General features: G+C 43.7%; 1 protein-coding gene across 1 annotated transcript in view; it reads right to left on the reverse strand.

The window, feature by feature from the left end:
* The window catches only part of LOXHD1 (lipoxygenase homology PLAT domains 1), a 296,932-nt gene that overhangs the window by 233,791 nt on the left and 42,422 nt on the right, over window positions 1-20,719 (reverse strand). Inside the window, exons 5-7 of the mRNA XM_089662524.1 lie at window positions 16,254-16,352; window positions 11,128-11,276; window positions 4,601-4,724 (exon numbers count right to left, since the gene is read on the reverse strand). Of these exons, the coding sequence (XP_089518650.1) occupies window positions 4,601-4,724; window positions 11,128-11,276; window positions 16,254-16,352 (372 nt within the window). The remainder of the gene's footprint in view (window positions 1-4,600; window positions 4,725-11,127; window positions 11,277-16,253; window positions 16,353-20,719) is intronic.

Below are 20,719 nucleotides of genomic sequence, written 5' to 3' on the forward strand. Positions count from 1 at the left end.
AAACACATATTAAAATGACCGACGCTCTGAATTGCGGACGGTTTTTATATCAGCGCTCACCATATATCTGCTCTTTTTTTTTTTGTTCAAGTGGAATTTTTTTTTTTGTTGCTGGACAGAATAAAAACGCAAAAACGCAGCAAAAAAGCGCTACCATGCATTTCAGCAGCTTCTCCATTGAACTCTATTGTAGCAAAAATGCTGCTTTTTGGCTTTTAAAAAAGTCCCCGACCCTTTTCAAAAAATGCAGCGGCTCAAAAAAGCATAGATGTGAACGTGTTCGATAGGAAACCATGTTATATGGACTGTAGTGCGGTTCTGCAAAAAGCACTAAAAAAAACGCAATGGTGTGAACGGAGCCTGAGGCTTTATCCATACCAACCAATGAACTGAAAGTCGAAGTAGACAAGAGAAACACCTTTACTAAGTTATATTTATAATACACTCTGCCAGCCAATAAAACAAGTCCATAGTGGAGGAGGGGGCAGAGTCAGGATCTGCCAGGGGAGACTCACTCTTTAGGATCCTAAGAAGTTGGGATATCTCCTTTTGGCTAGAAAAGTTCCTGAAACACTCTAAATGTCATGGCTTAAAAAGTCACCCTACGTGAAAGGGTGTTCTCTGTTATAGACGCAGACTGGAACACCAGATCACCCGCTGGCATTTTATACCTCTTTGAGACTCCAGCTCAGGCGGCCCTGAGAACTGGGGAGTCCAGGAGATGAGAGGATACTTATCTCCGGCATCTTATGAAAAGCCAAATATCAGGTTTGAGTAGACTATTGGAATAGATTTCCAGCTTTTCTATCAGAGAAATATATATATATATATATACTGCATGTTAAAAAATGCGATTTTAATACAAAATATATGAAAAATATATATATATATATATATATATATATATTAAAATACATTTCAAATATACTGTATGTCTTTAAAAATACAAATCTACATTTTTAGAATGCATTTACAAATATATGTAAAAATATATGTTAAAATGACTTTTCTATATTTATATATATGTGGGCGGCACAGTGGCTTAGTGGTTAGCACGTGTGCAGTAAATGGGTCATGGGTTTGATTCCCGACCATGGTGCCTCCTGCATGGAGTTTGCATGTTCTCCCTGTGCTTGTGTGGGTTTTCTCTGGGTACTCTGGTTTCCTCCCACACTCCAAAGACATGCTGGGAGGTTAATTGGCTCCTGTCTAAATTGTCCGAGTTTTATCCCTGGCCATGTGGGATCTCCTGCATGGTAGGGGTTGGGGAAAGACCTGGCAACCTACCCTGTAAAATAATTGCTAAGAGAATTCATGGAAAAAGTCACTTACAAGTGACAGTCCATTCAATCGCCAAGGATTGGATACAATTGAATAGATAGATATCTATCTATCTATTGCGATGTAGATAGAAACACACATAGAATATATATATATATATATATATATATATATATATATATATACACACACAGTATCTCCAAGAACAAGTCCCCCCCCTCCCCCAGACTGTATATAATGTGTATATATATACAGTATCTCCCAGAAGTGAGTCCATTCCTCACATTTATAAATATTTGATTCTCTCTTTCATGTGACAACACTGAAGAAATGACACTTTTCTACAATGTGACGTAGTCAGTGTACAGCTTGTATAACATGTAAATTTGCTGTCCCGTCAAAAAACCTCAACACACCACCGGGCTTTCTGTATTACATCAAAAGAGGATGTAATTGGATAAAAAATGGAGAAAAACAGATGTCAACGGATATGAAAACGAAGGTAAAAAGTGCAGTCTTGATCCGTTTAGCTCCTATTTTGGAAAAAAAAAATGCAACTGAACTCATGAAAAAAATGCAACGCCCGTGTGAAAGAGGCCAAAATGCTTTTAAGGGCAGAGGAGGGATCTGGGGTCTTATTGACCCCAGATCGCTCCATAAAGAGAACCTGTCACATGCCTATTGCTGTCAGAAGGGATGTTTACGATCTTTCTGTCAGCAATAAAAGTGGTCAAAAAAAATTTTTTTTAAAGCAACACTGTAAAAATTAAATATATAAATTTAAAAAAAAAAAAAATTAAAGTGCCCCTTTCCCCCCGTGCTTGCGCGCAAAGGCCAACAAATGCGTTGGTCCCGCACGTGCGCAAACGGTGATCGTCCCACACGTGAGGTATCGCCAGGAACTTCCTGTAAAGGTGTTTAACCTCCCTGGCGGTATGATTATTTCAGATTTTTGGTGCTGAAAGCGGTACCATTATTTTGCATGGAAATATGTAGTTTTTTATTGTAGGCCTGTAATATTTAGGAATAACTCACTGAAATCTGTCCGAACAAGAGTCTAGTAAACATCCCGGGTATGATAAAATTTGAAACACAAAATCATAAATTATAATTGAATAAATAATCATAAAAATAATAATATAATAATAATAAATTTAATTCAATAATATAATCAAATCAAAAACACTGAAATTTGAAATAGAGCGCCAAGTTCGCACATCGCTGAGCAAAGTCGCAAAATTGTTTTCAGTGTCTGATGACGAATTTCCCCCACGAATCATTATCACTCAATTCTGCAAGTGGTTCTGATTTACTATCGCTGTTCTCTAGCTGGTCTAAAACCGCTTTTGACCTAAAGGGACGCTTTTTGGACGCCATGGACGTTTCTCAGTTTCCAGGCAGAAAGAACAGTAAAAATGCAGGCAGGGCGCAGGACAGAGCACTCGGGACAATATGTATGTGAAATGGGTTGAAACAGCAATGTTTTACTATGTAAAATCGTTTTGAAAAAAATGACATTTTTTTTAAATTTTCAAATTTCCCGCTGCCGCCGGCGCCCGTACGTCCCGACATCACAGGGACTGGAACACAGGAGCCGGATGCCGGCATCGGCCGGAGGAGATGGCCGGGGACGCTGCAGGGGACACATCGCGGGAGCGAAGGACAAGGTAAGTGCTGCAGGGACTCCCTATGCAGCGCCGCATGGTAAGCCCGAGTGTAGCTCGGGGGTACCGCTTTTGGTATAGAAATTTTACCCCGAGCTACACTCAGGAATACCGCCAGGGAGGTTAAAGCGTCACCTATGGATAGTGAAATTTGTGTCATTTGTCACCGTTACGCGGGCGTGCTCAATTTTAAAGCGTGACGTGTTTGCTATCCATATACTAAGTGTAACATCATCTTTTATTTTTTACCAAAAAATATGTATTATGTTTTTTTTTTTTTTGCATTAAAATTTTTCCCCAAAAAATTGCTGCACAAATACCATGTGACATAAAAAACCCACCAATTTATTCTCTAGAGCTTCTGCTTTATAAAAAAGAAAAATATATAATGTTTGAGGGTTCCAAAACATTTTCTAGCAAAAAATACTGATTGTTACATGTAAACACAAAGTGCCAGAAAAGGCCGGGTCTTCAAGTGGATATGCCCATATTAATAGTTTTTACCACATTTACATGCAGGCCAAGCTGACCAAAACTGACAATTCTAGAGGTTGGACCACACTCCGGTGCTCATGACGCTTAGCTTTTAGGGTCACCATCAGGGACGGTGCTAGACTATGTTGCACCCTAGGCAAGACCAGCTACTTGCGCCCCCCCCAAATAAATACATAACATTTTTAAACAGCTGAAAATATAAAATCAACATGAAACTGCTAAATTTCTTTTAATTTGCAAAAATAAGTGCCATAAGATGCCACCAGCACCAATATTAAAGACAAAATCAGTGTCACGGATGGACTGTATCTGTGGCTGGCAGTGGCAGGGTGACAGTTGCAGTGAGTGGAGGAGGATGGATCCACGCTCTTGACAGATCCCAGGCTGGGATTACCCAGGCAATGGGGGGAGGTAAAAACGCTGTGACAGCAGGCAGCTGAACTGAGCGATTCCACACAGTGACAGACCCGACACAACACACCACCACCAACACTGACACAGATCAGCAGGTACTAGAAGAGCAGGCTGTGGGATGGTGATGATGTCATCACTCACTGACACATTGCACATGATGGCCGGTCGGGTCACACTCACACAGACATCAGAGTCAGACATTACTTTCCTCCGCAGATGCAGCTCCGCCTCCGCTGATGAATGGGAAGAGAAGGGCTGGAACTCCACAGTGATCAGCAGCCACCAGCCAGCTTGCAGTAAGGGACTGAGTCTGAGAGGAACACTGGAAGGAGTGGCATCTCAGCTGCTACACTGGCCGCAAACACCGGACATCTTCCTCCATCCTTTCTTCCTCCCCTCTGCCTCCCCTCCTCAGCTGAAGGATCATTCATGACGTGGCGGCGTCCCACAAAGAGAGAGTGCCACCCAGGTGCCCCTAGGTGGCAGTGCACCCTAGGCAGCTGTATAGTTTGCCTAGTGGCAGCATTGGCCCTGGTCGCCATACACATTACAATCTCTGTAAAATCAACTTTTGATTTACCAAAAAAATCCATCTATACTAACCAATCAATCAATCTGTACCCAATTAGGCAGGCCTTTGTACTAAATAGTTGTTGGTTGATCCAAAGAATATTGTACAATCAGATTGCAATGTGTGTGGGAACCCCAATATACACATACAAGACAAATCTAAACCTTTCCCTTACCAGTGGCTTCACTTCCTCCAACCAAAAGATCTCTCTGAATTTTTCCATCATCTTCATCAATCGCGAACCATCGAGAGCATGGGAATTCGTAGATCGATTTGTTGCCAATATCTTCAATGATAACCTGAAATACCAAAAATATTCAAAATTTATTTCAATGTGAAGTTCCGGTGAGCAGAAACCTTTCAAAGAACGACGGGTGGGGAAATATCTGCCAGTCTATGGATAAGTAGCATAAATGCCCTGCTATCATGTATGTTTTATGTCTTGCATTGAGGTTGTCATTAGTCTGTAGTATGCTGACATCTAGTGTTGGTCCCCTGCAACTTGTGTACAACGTTATTTTAGTATTTCCCTCTTTGGTCCCCTCCTGTTTAGCACTAGTTAGTTTAGTCTTAGCTAGACCCTCCCTGTTCTTTTCATGTTCCCTCAGTTAGTGTTAGGTATTCATGGGGACAGGGCTAATGCAGGCCATAGACGGGTCGAAAACCGGCCGTTTTTTCCCCCCCAAAAAAACGAAAAATCGGTTGTTCGATCGGCCGACGTTACCACCAACTGTAAAATAATCGGCCGATTTTCGTCCCATCTACGCCCGGCATTTAATTACTTCTGTCCCTGCAGAGAGCTCCGCTATTATATTTGACATGAAAAAGTATTGTGGTTGCAACAATGTATCCATTTGTATCCATTTCGGATACAGATGGTTTTATTCGGATACAAATAAATACATTGTTGGAACCACAAGACTTTTTCATGTCAAATATAATAGCGAACTGGAATTCTTCTTCTTCTCCTTTTTTATTTCTTCTTTTTCTTCATCTTCTTCTTCTTGCAGGTCATGGCTCATGCACAGATTTTTTATTGGTAAAACGATCAGTCGATTTGCCCAACATTCCCGGGAAAATTGGCCACGAATTTTCCAACTTTACCGATAAAAAAAATGTGCCAAAACCCAGAAAAACGGCCGACCAATTAACCCACTAACGGTGCGAAAATCGGCCGAAAATTTTTTTTCTTTTCGGCCGATTTTCGACCCGTCTATGGCCTGCATTAGGGAAGTCATTGTCTTCTTACACTTCAAAAGACGTGAAAATCATCCTCTGTATTGCAATGAGCTGATGCTAAATTGTATGGATTCAACTTCCATGTCTTACTGAAGAGTTAAGCTGACTGTAGATGGTGCCATGTCAGCAAGTGACTGATTGGACAGACTAAAGAGGATTGGTTTCACTCAAGGCTTTTATTCAACGGGAACGCGGGGGAACCCCAGCACTGAATGTACATAATGGCAAGGGATGCTGGGGTGAGCTGAAGGGTATATTGATCTTGGTTGCTGGGGATCTATTGTTGTTGGGGAGGAGGGATCTATTTTTGCATAGGTCTTTTGTGCCGGGGAGGTCTCGTGATTCTGGTGGGGGATCTATTGTTCCTGGGGGGTCTTATGTTGCTGGCAGGTAAATTGATGATAGGGTGGATCTACTGTTGAGAGAGGAGTCTGATATTGCTGACTGCTGGGGATCTATTGTTGCCGGGGGTCTATTGTTTCTGGATGGATTGTTGCTTGAGGGATCTATTGGTGCTGGAGGAATCTATTGTTGCTGGGGGGATCTTTTTAGTTGCTGGGGGAGTCTATTATTGCTGTGGGGATCTATTGTTGCTGGGGCATCTTTTGTTGCTGGGGGGATCTTTTGTTGCTGGGGTATCTATTGTTGCTGTAAGGATCTATTGTTGCTGTGTGGGCCTATTACTGCTGGGGGATCTATTGTTGCTGGGGGGAATCTATTGTTGTTGGGGGTCTATTGTTGCTGGGGGGATCTTTTTAGCTACTGGGGGATCTTTTGTTGCTGGGGGGTCTATTATTGCTGTGGGGATCTATTGTTGCTGGGGCGTCTTTTGTTGCTGGGGGGATCTTTTGTTGCTGGGGTTTCTATTGTTGCTGTAAGGATCTATTGTTGTTGTGGGGTCTATTGCTGCTGGGGGATCTATTGTTGCTGGGGGGAATCTATTGTTGTTGGAGGTCTATTGTTGCTGGGGGGATCTTTTGTCGCTGGAGGATCTTTTGTTTCTGTAGAGTCTATTGTTGCTGGGGAATATATTGCTACTGGGGGATCTATTGTTGCTGGAGGGATCTTTTGTTGCTGAGGAGTCTATTGTTGCTGGGGAATCTATTGTTGCTGGGGGTTTATTGTTGCTGGGGGATCTTTTGTTGCTGGAGAGTCTATTGTTGCTGAGGAATATATTGTTGCTGGGGGATCTATTGTTGCTGGATGGATATTTTGTTGCTGCAGGATCTATTGTTGCTGGAGGGATCTTTTGTTGCTGAGGGGTCTATTGTTGCTGGTGAATCTATTGTTGCTGGGGGTCTATTGTTGCTGGGGGATCTTTTGTTGCTGGAGAGTCTATTGTTGCTGAGAAATATATTGTTGCTGGGGGATCTATTGTTGCTGGAGGGATATTTTGTTGCTGGGGGGTCTATTGTTGCTGGATGTATCTTTTGTTGCTGGAGGGTCTATTGTTGCTGGAGGGTCTATTGTTGCTGGAGGGTCTATTGTTTCTGGATGTATCTTTTGTTGCTGAAGGGTCTATTGTTGCTGGAGGGTCTATTGTTGCTGGAGGGTCTATTGTTTCTGGATGTATTTTTTGTTGCTGGAGGGTCTATTGTTGCTGGAGGGTCTATTGTTGCTGGAGGGTCTATTGTTTCTGGATGTATCTTTTGTTGCTGGAGGGTCTATTGTTGCTGGAGGGTCTATTGTTGCTGGAGGGTCTATTGTTTCTGGATGTATCTTTTGTTGCTGAAGGGTCTATTGTTGCTGGAGGGTCTATTGTTGCTGGAGGGTCTATTGTTGCTGGCTGCAGGAGATCTGTTTCACTGCTTTTCTTGTTATTAACAAATTCCATACAAATGACTTAGCCCCACAAAATGATACTGTTCTGTATTCTCTAAAAGGGACAGTACTGGGAGGGGGTGGAACCAAGGAATGTTGCTCGGAGGTGGGAAGGGGGCGGAGACAAGGGGTGACTATTGTCTGAGAAAACAAAGCCCTGATTTCACTCATAGAAAATTTTCCAACAAGCAGGAAAATCTCTGTACAACAAGCACTTCCAACTGTCTGATAGGCTCCTCGTAACTTGGGTTGGGAATGGCCAACATTCAAAAGCTGATGGGGTGCTTGTCATTATGGGCTCTGTCCGGGGAGGGGGGCAGAAACAAATGGGCAGCCAAGGAAATTATTACAAATTTTACCTCGGCTTGCAGAGTTTGGCTGGTGGCACCGCCTGTCCAACTTGCCCATGGAGGTCATGCTGCAACCGTGAGCAAAATGCTTGGATCACAGTTACAGTGCAGCTTTTTTAAATATAAAAGTCCACTTGGGATAAAAAAAAAACACATTCGGGAGGCGGTAGGATAGTATCCTGAACGCCTGGCAGCTGTTGTTCTACTGTCTTCTGAAAAGTGATCCACTACAATTTGTTTTTCAAAGAGCAGCAGGCTCTGCCGCCTATATGAAAAAGCCCCATAAGGTGGACTGTGACCACTCCAACAGAGGGACAGGAGACAAGAAAAAAGCCGGAAACCAAGAAAAGAAAGATCCCCGCGTATCCTAGATTGTCAGCTCTGATGAACCGGCCCTCTGTTTCCTCTTATACCAACTTGTATTGTAACTGTAATGTCTACCTTCATATTGTAAAGCGTCAAGTAAACTGTTGATATATATATATATATATCAGGGGCGGACTGACAACTCATGGGGCCCCTGGGCAATAGGGGATCATGGGGCCCCTGTGTCCTCGCCCACACTCAAACCATACCCAAAAAAGTCTATGAAAAGGTACCAGGGGCATCTCATGGGGCCCCTTACTGACCCCGGGCTCTCGGGCAGTGCCCGAATTTCCGAATGGTCAGTCCGCCCCTGATATATATATCTACATCACAGTGGTTTAGTGGTTAGCACGTCTGCCGTGCAGTAAATGGGTCATGGATTTGATTCCCGACCATGGTGCCTCCTGCATGGAGTTTGCATGTTCTTCCTGTGCTTGTGTAGGGTTTCCTCTGCGTACTCCGGTTTCCTCCCACGCTCCAAAGACATGCTGGTAGGTTAATTGGCTCCTGTCTAAAATTGTCCTAGTTTCATCCCTGGCCATGTGGGATCTCCTCCATGGTAGGGGTTGAGGAAAGACCTGGCAACCTACCCTGTAAAATAATTGCTAAGAGAATTCATGGAAAAAGTCGCTTACGAGTGACTGTCCATGCAATCGCCAAGGGTCGGATATGACTGAATGGATAGATAAATATACAATTGTGTTCAAAATAATAGCAGTGTGTTGAAAAAAGTGAATAAAACTCAAAATCCTTCTAATAGCTTTTATTTCCATCCACACAAATGCATTGGGAACACGACACATTCTATTCCAAATCACAACATGAAGAAAAATAGATCAAATTTGTGTTGTTCCTCTAAATAAATTGAAGAAAAGTGAATATTAGACGGTTCAAAAAAATCGCAGTGTTTGTATTCTTCTTTACAAACTCAAACATTCACTATATAAACTGAAGAATGTTTGAAGATTTTGCTTTCCTTTGAATGACTTCATGAATATTTGGTTGTAGTCGCACTGTTTCTGAGAACTGCTGTACATCTGTGTTGCATGGAGTCACCCAACTTCTGGCCCCTGTGATCAGGTATTCCAGCCCAGAATGATTGGATGACATTCCACAGTTCTTCTCTACTTCTTGGTTTTGCCTCAGAAACTGCATTTTTGATGTCACCCCACAAGTTTTCTATTGGATTAAGATCCGGGGATTGGGCTGGCCACTCCATAACGTCAATCTTGTTGGTCTGGAACCAAGATGTTGCACGTTTACTGGTGTGTTTGGGATTGTTGTCTTGTTGGAACACCCATTTCAAGGGCATTTCCTCTTCAGCATAAGGCAGCATGACCTCTTCAAGTATTCTGATGTCTTCAAACTGATCCATGATCCCTGGTATGCGATAAATAGGCCCAACACCGTAGTATGAGAAACATCCCCATATCATGATGCTTGCACCACCATGCTTCACTGTCTTCACAGTGTACTGTGGCTTGAATTCAGTGTTTGGGGGTCATCTGACAAACTGTCTCCGGCCACTAGACCCAAAAAGAACAATCTTACTTTCATCAGTCCACAAAATGTTGCGCCATTTCTCTTTAGGCCAGTCAATGTGCTCTTTGGCAAATTGTAACCTCTTCAGCACATGTCTTCTTTCCAACAGTGGGACTTTGCGGGGGCTTCTTGCAGATAGCTTGGCTTCACATAGGCGTCTTCTAATTGTAACAGTCCTCACAGGGAACGTCACACCTTCTTTCATCTTCCTGGAGCTGATTGTTGGCTGAGTCCGCGCCATTTTGGCTATTCTTCTATCCATTCCAATGGTAGTTTTTCGCTTTCTTCCACGTCTTTCAGGTTTTGGTTGCCATTTTAAAGCATTTGTGATCATTTTAGCTGAGCAGCCGATCATTTTCTGCACTTCTTTATATGTTTTCCCCTCTCCAATCAACTTTTTAATCAAGGTACGCTGTTCATCTGAACAATGTCTGGAATGACCCATTTTCCTCAGAATTTCAGAGAGAAATGCACTGTAACCAGCATGTACAACATTTGCTGCCTTCCTTCCTTAAATAAGGGCAATAATTGCCACCTGTTTTTCAAAGAATGAATGACCTCACTAATAGAACTCCACACTGCTATTATTTTGAACATGCCCCTTTCAATGAGTGATTCAATTACACAGAATCAGCAGCATGCATGTCATGACTGTTGGGTCTGTTGGATTTCTATTACTCTACTACACCTGCTAGGAAATTATTTGCCATGTAGAAATATCATTTCTACCAAAAACAGTGATTGATCCGGTTAGTGATGTCTGACTGCTATTATTGTGAACACAAATATATATATATATATGTCTTATATAAATCCTGTATAATAATAATAATAATATTTAGAGCTGAGTCGCAGGCACAAAATCTTTCATCTAACTGTATTCCTCAATAGCCAAAAAAGGTATAAATCCATGTTGAGCGCACCAAATGCCTTTGCATACCCAGATAATACCTTGTAAGAGTAGCAGTGACATCATCCCTGCGTTGTACATAGCCTGCACAGAGAGCATAGCTGTGGGAGGGGCCTAGAAGGCCCCACCCACTACAGGCTGCCTGCAGAAAACTAAGCAAGGGGCGGAGACAAGACCAGTCACCCTGCACAAGTTGAGGGAGCCACAGTGGCCAGTCTTTATTACAGGAAGCCAAAGGTCACTGCGCAGATCTGGAAGAAATACACAAAGCTCACCGAGATTGAGGGGAAATCACACATGACAATATCTGCTTATCGTGGAGTTCAGCTGTAACATTTCGACAAGTAAAGACTGTATTGTTTCATAACAAAAAACCTTTTTAGTTCTTCCATTAGAGCTACAAGTTCACTTTTAGTGAAGATAAAAAAAATAATATTTAATCAAAATGCACCCAACCCCCATCCATCAGATTACCTTCTCCAGAAACCACCCAGCCGACCCTCCCTTGTTGTTGTGACCGATGGTGATCTTTCGGAGTTTTCCCAAGTTTGGTGCGTCGATGGTGAACTTGTCTTCTGATCCTTTCTCAAAGTTGTTCTTGTCATTGTCCAGCCTCCTTTCCCCTGATTGGAGAAAACATACATAGAAAAGTAATGGCCGGCTGCGGTACTGGAGGGTCCATTCACTTGTCGGGGATTCATAAATAACAAACAGATTCAGTTATTAATGAAATATTCCAAATATTCAGGCAACATAAAATGCGTGAGCAATACCACAGCAAGAACCTGGTGACCCTGTCCCTGTCCAGGTGCATTGTGGGCACTGGATCCTAATGGGGGCTACAAGTGGCTGCTTTAACACAGGCATCAGAGCCTATCTGATCTGGGGGTGCAGTATAAAAAGTCAGGGGACATGTCATTAGTGTGACAGGGATGCAGGGAACTAGTATTACCCATTCACTTCTGTACCACCAGTCCCAACCAGGACATAACCTCTAACACCTAGTGTGGATGAGGTGCAGGGGACACCAGCATGGAGCAGGCTGTCATTAGATCAGGATGCTTAAACAGAACCTGTGCCTGTGATCCAGTGTCCCCATCAGTGTCCCCATCAGTGTCCACATCAGTGTCCCCCTCCTTATGCCTGTGCTGCTCACCATCAGAATGCCCCCTTAAATCAAATGTCCCCCTCAGAGTGTCTCCTTACATCAACTGTCCCTATCAGAGTACCCCTTACACCAGTTTTCCACATTGGAGTGCCCCCTTACATCAGCTGTCCCCATCAGAGTCCCCTGTACATCATTTGTCTCCATCAGAGTGCCCCCTCACATCAATTGTCCCTATCAGAGCCCCCATTTTATAATTTGTCTCCATCAGAGTCCCCCTTACATCAATTGTCCACATTGGAGTGCCCCCTTACATCAGCTGTCCCCATCAGAGTGCTCATTCACATCAATTGTCCCCATCAGAGTCCCCTATACATCATTTGTCCCCATCAGAGTGCCCCCTCACATCAATTGTCCCTATCAGAGCCCCCATTATATAATTTCTCAACATCAGAGTGCCCCCTTAAATCAAATGTCCCCGTCAGAGTGTCTCCTTACATCAATTGTCCCTATCAGGGTCCCCCTTACATCAATTGTCCCCATCAGAGTCCCCTATACATCATTTGTCCCCATCAGAGTTCCCCTTACATCAGTTGTCCCCATTGGAGTGCCCCCTTACATCAGCTGTCCCCATCAGAGTGTCCCCTCACATCAATTGTCCCCATCAGAGTCCCCATTACATCAATTGTTCCCATTGGAGTGCCACCTTACATCAATTGTCCCCATCAGAGCCCCCATTACATCATTTGTCCCCATCAGAGTGCACCCTTAAATCAAATGTCCCCATCAGAGTACCCCTTACATCAATTATCCCCATCAGAGTCCCCCCTTACATCATTTGTCCCCGTCAGAGTGCCCCCTTACATCATTTGTCCCTATCAGAGTGCCCCCTTACATCAATGGTCCCCATCAGAGTGGCCCTTACATCATTTGTCCCCATCAGAGTGCCCCCTTACATCAATGGTCCCCATCAGAGTGCCCCCTTACATCATTTGTCCCCATCAGAGTGCCCCCTTACATCAATGGTCCCCATCAGAGTGCCCCCTTACATCATTTGTCCCTTTTAGAGTGCCCCCTTACATCATTTGTCCCCATCAGAGTGCCCCCTTACATCATTTGACCCATCAGAGTGCCCCCTTACATCATTTGACCCATCGGAGGGCCCCCTTACATAATTTGTCCCTATAAGAGTGCCTCTTACATCTACTGTCCCCGTCAGAGTCCCCCCTTACATCATTTGTCCCCATCAGAGTGCCTCTTAGATCATTTGTCCCCATCAGAGTCCCCCCTTACATCAATCATCCCCATCAGAGTGTCCCCTTACATCATTTGTCCCCATTAGAGTGCCTCATGGATCATTCTTAGAGACCTGGAGGGGCACAACCAAAATTTGTGGGGGGCACAGCCCCTCAGCACCCCTAGACCGGGCTTGACAGGCATGGTCCAGTAGGCCGCCGTGCAGCCATCACTAGAATGAAAGTAGACAGGAAGTGGATGAAAAAAGGCAGCAGGGGATCTACAACAATGAGCTGCGCAAAGGATAAAAAAAAAGTTGAAAAGAATTTTATCAAAAAGAAAATATTGTATTTGTTTATGATACCCTCTGCACAGAGAAAACTACGGCTCCATGCACACTAGCATTTTTTATAAGCTCAAAAAACGATGGATGAAAACCACTGATAACAGCTTAATAGAATATATATATATATATTAGCAATAATAGTTTTTGTGGCAGCAGGTAGTAGTGTTTTAGTAAAGTTTAGAAGCAGTTAGGAGTGTTAGGGTTTTATTAGCGGTTTATTAGCATTTTCACAGTACATGAAGAAAAAAATGCTTGAAAAAAGCTGTTAGGAGTATTTTAGTAGCATTTAGACGGGATTAGGAGCATTCAGCATTTTTTTCTGCTGGGAAAATGCTCCCAAAATGTCTACAAAAATTATTTTTCCTGCTCCTAAACAGTGAAGCTTGAAAAACGTTTCTGGTATAAAGTAATGTGAATGGAGCATAAGATTCCACTATTAACTTCCAGGAGCTTAAAAGGCCGCTAGTGTGCATGAGGACTATATCAGATTGTAGGCTCCTTTTCCTGGGCAAGAAACATGAGTACGATCTGATTAGTACAAGCATTTGACACAGAAAATAAGAATAGTAAAAGTGGTCCTAAACCCTGCATTCACTATATCCGGTCTCCCCGGACCCTGCATTCATTATATCTGGTCTCCCCGGACCCTGCATTCATTATATCTGGTCTCCCCAGACCCTGCATTCACTATATCTGGTCTCCCCGGACCCTGCATTCACTATATCTGGTCTCCCCGGACCCTGCATTCACTATATCTGGTCTCCCCAGACCCTGCATTCACTATATCTGGTCTTTCCAGACCCTGCATTCACTATATCTGGTCTCCCCGGACCCTGCATTCACTATATCTGGTCTCCCTGGACCCTGCATTCACTATATCTGGTCTCCCTGGACCCTGCATTCACTATATCCGGTCTCCCCGGACCCTGCATTCACTATATCCACTCTCCCCGGACCCTGCATTCACTATATCCACTCTCCCCGGACCCTGCATTCACTATATCTGCTCTTTCCAGACCCTGCATTCAATATATCTGGTCTCCCCGGACCCTGCATTCACTATATCTGGTCTCCCCGGACCCTGCATTCACTATATCTGGTCTCCCCAGACCCTGCATTCACTATATCTGGTCTTTCCAGACCCTGCATTCACTATATCTGGTCTCCCCGGACCCTGCATTCACTATATCTGGTCTCCCCGGACCCTGCATTCACTATATCTGGTCTCCCTGGACCCTGCATTCACTATATCCGGTCTCCCCGGACCCTGCATTCACTATATCCGCTCTCCCCGGACCCTGCATTCACTATATCCGGTCTCCCCAGACCCTGCATTCACTATATCTGGTCTTTCCAGACCCTGCATTCACTATATCTGGTCTCCCCGGACCCTGCATTCACTATATCTGGTCTCCCCGGACCCTGCATTCACTATATCTGGTCTCCCCGGACCCTGCATTCACTATATCTGGTCTCCCCGGACCCTGCATTCACTATATCTGGTCTCCCCGGACCCTGCATTCACTATATCTGGTCTCCCCGGACCCTGCATTCACTATATCCGGTCTCCCCGCACCCTGCATTCACTATATCCGCTCTCCCCGGACCCTGCATTCACTATATCCGGTCTCCCCAGACCCTGCATTCACTATATCTGGTCTTTCCAGACCCTGCATTCACTATATCTTGTCTCTCCAGACCCTGGTAGGTATGGAACAGTGCAACCACTTAAAATGTTACTAAATCCCGGACCCTGCATTCACTATATCCAGTCTCCCTGGACCCTGCATTCACTATATCCCGTCTCCCCAGACCCTGCATTCACTATATCCCGTCTCCCCGGACCGTGCCTTCACTATATCTGGTCTCCCCGGACCCTGCATTCACTATATCCGGTCTCCCCGGACCCTGCATTCACTATATCTGGTCTCCCCGGACCCTGCATTCACTATATCTGGTATCCCAGGACCCTGCATTCTCTATATCTGGTCTCCCCGGACCCTGCATTCACTATATCTGGTATCCCAGGACCCTGCATTCACTATATCTGGTCTCCCCGGACCCTGCATTCACTATATCTGGTATCCCAGGACCCTGCATTCTCTATATCTGGTCTCCCCGGACCCTGCATTCACTATATCTGGTATCCCAGGACCCTGCATTCACTATATCTGGTCTCCCCGAACCCTGCATTCACTATATCTGTTCTCCCCGGACCCTGCATTCACTATATCTGGTCTCCCCGGACCCTGCATACACTATATCTGGTCTCCCCAGACCCTGCATTCACTATATCCGCTCTCCCCGGACCCTGCATTCACTATATCCGGCCTCCATGGACCCTGCATTCACTATATCTGGTCTCCCCGGACCCTGCATTCACTATATCTGGTCTCCCCAGACCCTGCATTCACTATATTCGGTCTCCCACAGTACACAGAACATGAAAATGCAATTATTGTAGTAAATATAAACTGCTAAATACCTTTTCTCATCAGCAGTATATAGCAGTCTTGTGACTTATATCAGTATCCAGCAGAGCACTAGTTAAAGCTTGTAGCAGGAGTTTCATTTTACTCTAGGAGGATGCAGAACCCCTGACCTCTGTCTGGACAGCACTGATTGGCCCTGTCCTCACCACATGCACTCTCCCAAGAAAAAAAAAAACCTCTCTAGCAATACACACCGAACTGAGCATGTGCAAAGTGACTCCACACGATATGTCTTATCAGGAGATAAAAGGGGGACACTGGAAGAAGGGGAGGTTCAGAGAAGACAGGATCAAACAGCCTTTTTACACAATGCAGAGGATTAACCCCTTAGGTTCCTCAGTCAGTATAACAAGCATGCTTTACTGCATCTACAGACTGATTGTACTGTTGTGGGTTTAGTAGCACTCCTGTGAACTGTTACCTGTGTCACCATTTTCCCCGAAAATGTTCAGGAAGACGTCTGCGTCTGTCCCGCTTCCATTGGCAGATCCGGTGAACACTCTGGCAATATATTTATTCACTGAAAGGAGAAAACAAAAATCTGGGTTATTATGTTATATCTGCAGCATGTTCAGTATGATCAAATCTAGCGGCTAAATGGTTAGCACTTCCGCCTGGCAGTACTGGGATCGTTGGTTTGAATCCCAACCATGGCACCACCTGCCTGGAGTTTGCATGTTCTCCCTGTGCCTGTGTGGGTTTCCTCTGGGTACTCTGATTTCCTCCCACACTCCAAAGACATGCTGGTAGTTAATTGGTTCCTGTCTAAATTGTCCCTAGTATGTGTATGTATGAATGTGAGTTAGGGACCTTAGATTGTACGCCCCTTGAGGGTTAGGGACTGATGTGAATGTACAATATATATATAAAGAGCTCCGTAAATTGATGGCGCTATATAAGTACCTGAAATAAATGTAAAACTTGTTTTGTTACTATTTTTATTGTAACTTATGTTTACACATTTCCTATTTTCCTGTTCTTTAAAAAAAAAGCAAAATCGAAAAAAAACCCAAAACTTTATTTCATTTGTAAACAACTTTGCAATGCTTTGTTACCAGAATCACAATTTTAGTGTCATTTTAAAAAAGACAAATTACAGAAAAAAATTCACACTTTTTTATCTGCAGTTACACCATTATTTTAAACTATTTCCTAAAGATTGTGAAAAAAAAATCATTGTATCAAGACAATATCATGAAAAGAAAGCCTTGCTTGTAAAAATTGCTCTGGTCTATAGAGGGTGAATGGGGCCGATGCGAGGCTTTTTGTCTATACAGGTTGTGACGGAATCGGACCCCAACTGCACTAGGGTATTTCCGTTAGCCTCCCGCTTCCCTGTCCGAACACAGATCCACGGACCCCACCGCTGACCATACAAAACTAGACGAGACCAGTCTTGAAGGAAACCAGGAAATAGACTGCTTTAGTTTAACCACTTGAGCTCCAGAGGATTTACCCCCCTTAATGACCACGCCTCTTTTTGCTACTCGGCGCTGCACTAATTCAACTGATAATTGAGCGGTCATGCAATGCTGCACCCAAAGGACATTTACGTCCTTTTTTTCACACAAATAGAGCTTTCTTTCGGTGGTATTTGATCACCTGTGCACTTTTTATTTTTCACGCTATAAACAAAAAAAGGCCAAAAATTTTGAAGAAAAACAATATTTTTTACTTTCAGCTATAAAAAATATATAGTAAACTCAAAGTTGGTTATAAATTTAGGCCAAAATGTATTCTGCTCCATGTTTTTGGTAAAAAAAAATCCCAATAAGTGTATATTGATTGCTTTGTGTGAAAGTTATAGCGTCTACAAACTATGGTATAGATCAGGGGTGGGCAAACTTTTTGACTTGAGGGCCGCAATGGGTTCATATATTGGACCAAGAGTAGATGAATGATGTGTATGTGTCATCCATAGTAAGTATAGTAATATTCCCCCATAGTAATTAATCCCCCATATAGTAATTCATCCCCCATAGTAATTCATCCCCCATATAGTAATTCATCCCCCATAGTAATTCATCCCCCATATAGTAATTCATCCCCTATATAGTAATTCATCCCCCATAGTAATTCATCCCCCATATAGTAATTCATCCCCCATATAGTAATTCATCCCCCATATAGTAATTCATCCCCCATAGTAATTCATCCCCCATATAGTAATTCATCCCCCATATAGTAATTCATCCCCCATATAGTAATTCATCCCCCATATAGTAATTCATCCCCCATAGTAATTCATCCCCCATATAGTAATTCATCCCCCATAGTAATTCATCCCCCATATAGTAATTCATCCCCCATAGTAATTCATCCCCCATATAGTAATTCATCCCCCATAGTAATTCATCCCCCATAGTAATTCATCCCCCATATAGTAATTCATCCCCCATATAGTAATTAATCCCCCATATAGTAATTCATCCCCCATAGTAATTCATCCCCCCTATAGTAATTCATACCCCCTATAGTAATTCATCCCCCATATAGTAATTAATCCCCCATAGTAATTCATCCCCCATATAGTAATTAATCCCCCATATAGTAATTCATCCCCCATATAGTAATTAATCCCCCATATAGTAATTCATCCCCCATATAGTAATTCATCCCCCCTATAGTAATTCATCCCCCATATAGTAATTAATCCCCCATATAGTAATTCATTCCCCATATTAATTCATCCCCCATATTAAGTCCCCAAGCCCCCCCTGTGTCAATTCACTTACCTTTGCTCCGCGCGTTCCTCTCGCCGTGTTCCCGCGCCGTTCTGGTGTAGCATGAAAATCTGTCTCCTATGAGGATCTGTCCCCCTCGACGTATCTGCGCATGTGCCAGTTTCAGGCATTAGCAGCCGATCGGCGATCTCCGGCACATGCGCAGATACGTCGATGGGGACAGATCCTCATAGGAGACAGATTTTCATGCTACACCGGTCTTCAGGGCGGACTGTGAGAGGAGCCTAGCTCCGCGGGCCGGATTAAAAGGTAATTCATCCCCCATAGTAATTCATCCCCCATATAGTAATTCATCCCCCATATAGTAATTCATCCCCCATAGTAATTCATCCCCCATATAGTAATTCATCCCCCATAGTAATTCATCCCCCATATAGTAATTCATCCCCCATAGTAATTCATCCCCCCTATAGTAATTCATCCCCCATAGTAATTCATCCCCCATATAGTAATTCATCCCCCATATAGTAATTCATCCCCCATAGTAATTCATCCCCCATATAGTAATTCATCCCCCATAGTAATTCATCCCCCATATAGTAATTCATCCCCCATAGTAATTCATCCCCCATATAGTAATTCATCCCCCATAGTAATTCATCCCCCATAGTAATTCATCCCCCATATAGTAATTCATCCCCCATATAGTAATTCATCCCCCATAGTAATTCATCCCCCCTATAGTAATTCATCCCCCATAGTAATTCATCCCCCATATAGTAATTAATCCCCCATATAGTAATTCATCCCCCATAGTAATTCATCCCCCCTATAGTAATTCACCCCCCCTATAGTAATTCATCCCCCATATAGTAATTAATCCCCCATAGTAATTCATCCCCCATATAGTAATTAACCCCCCATATAGTAATTCATCCCCCATATAGTAATTCATCCCCCCTATAGTAATTCATCCCCCCTATAGTAATTCATCCCCCATATAGTAATTAATCCCCCATATAGTAATTCATTCCCCATATTAATTCATCCCCCATATTAAGTCCCCAAGCCCCCCCTGTGTCAATTCACTTACCTTTGCTCCGCGCGTTCCTCTCGCCGTGTTCCCGCGCCGTTCCGGTGTAGCATGAAAATCTGTCTCCTATGAGGATCTGTCCCCCTCGACGTATCTGCGCATGTGCCAGTTTCAGGCATTAGCAGCCGATCGGCGATCTCCGGCACATGCGCAGATACGTCGAGGGGGACAGATCCTCATAGGAGACAGATTTTCATGCTACACCGGTCTTCAGGGCGGACTGTGAGAGGAGCCTAGCTCCGCGGGCTGGAATAAAAGGTCCGCCGGGCCGTATACGGCCCGCGGGCCGTAGTTTGCCCATTGCTGTTATAGATACTGTAATTTACGCCATTTATTTGCTATACAGCGCTGCGCTAGTTTAACGGACAATTGCGCGGTCATGCAATATGGTACATAAATTAAATTTACATCCTTTTTTTTCCACAAATTGAGCTTTCTTTCGGTGGTATTTGATCGCCTGTGCGGTGTTTATTTTTTGCGCTATAAAAAAAAAGGCTGACAATTTTGACGAAAAAAAACAATATTTTGGACTTTTTGCTATAAAACATTTTTAAAACAATTTAAAAATCAAATTTAGTCATAAATTTCTGCCAAAATGCATTCTGCGAAATGTCTTTGCTAAAAAAAACCCCAATACGTGTAAATTAATTGGTTTACGTGAAAGTTATAGTGTTTACAAATGGCGGGAAAGATACTGGGATTTTTAGGTTTTTTTTATACTAATAATGGCGGCGATCAGCAACTTATGGCGGCGATCAGTGACTTATCGCGGCGATCAGCAACTTATGGCGGCGATCAGTGACTTATGGCGGCGATCAGCAACTTATGGCGGGACTGCAGCGGACATTCTGACATTGGAGGGTACTGACTTGGGGTCACTGACATCCCCAGTGACACCAATACAGTGATCAGTGCAAAAAAAACACACTGACACTGTACTAATAGCAATGGGGAGGAAGGGGTTAACTTTATTTTTCAGGGAAGGGTTATCTGTGTGAGGGGAGTGTTTTACTAGGGGGCGGGGGTGTGTACTGCAGGGAACACCACTGATCGGGAGAGAGAAACTCTTCTGTCCCGATCACCGTGTCCTCGAGCTGTCAGGGAACTGAC

This window comes from Staurois parvus, unplaced genomic scaffold (genome assembly GCF_062004578.1).
Source record: "Staurois parvus isolate SC_StPar_1 unplaced genomic scaffold, SC_StPar_1.0 ptg001489l, whole genome shotgun sequence".
NCBI classification, from domain to species: Eukaryota; Metazoa; Chordata; class Amphibia; order Anura; family Ranidae; genus Staurois; species Staurois parvus.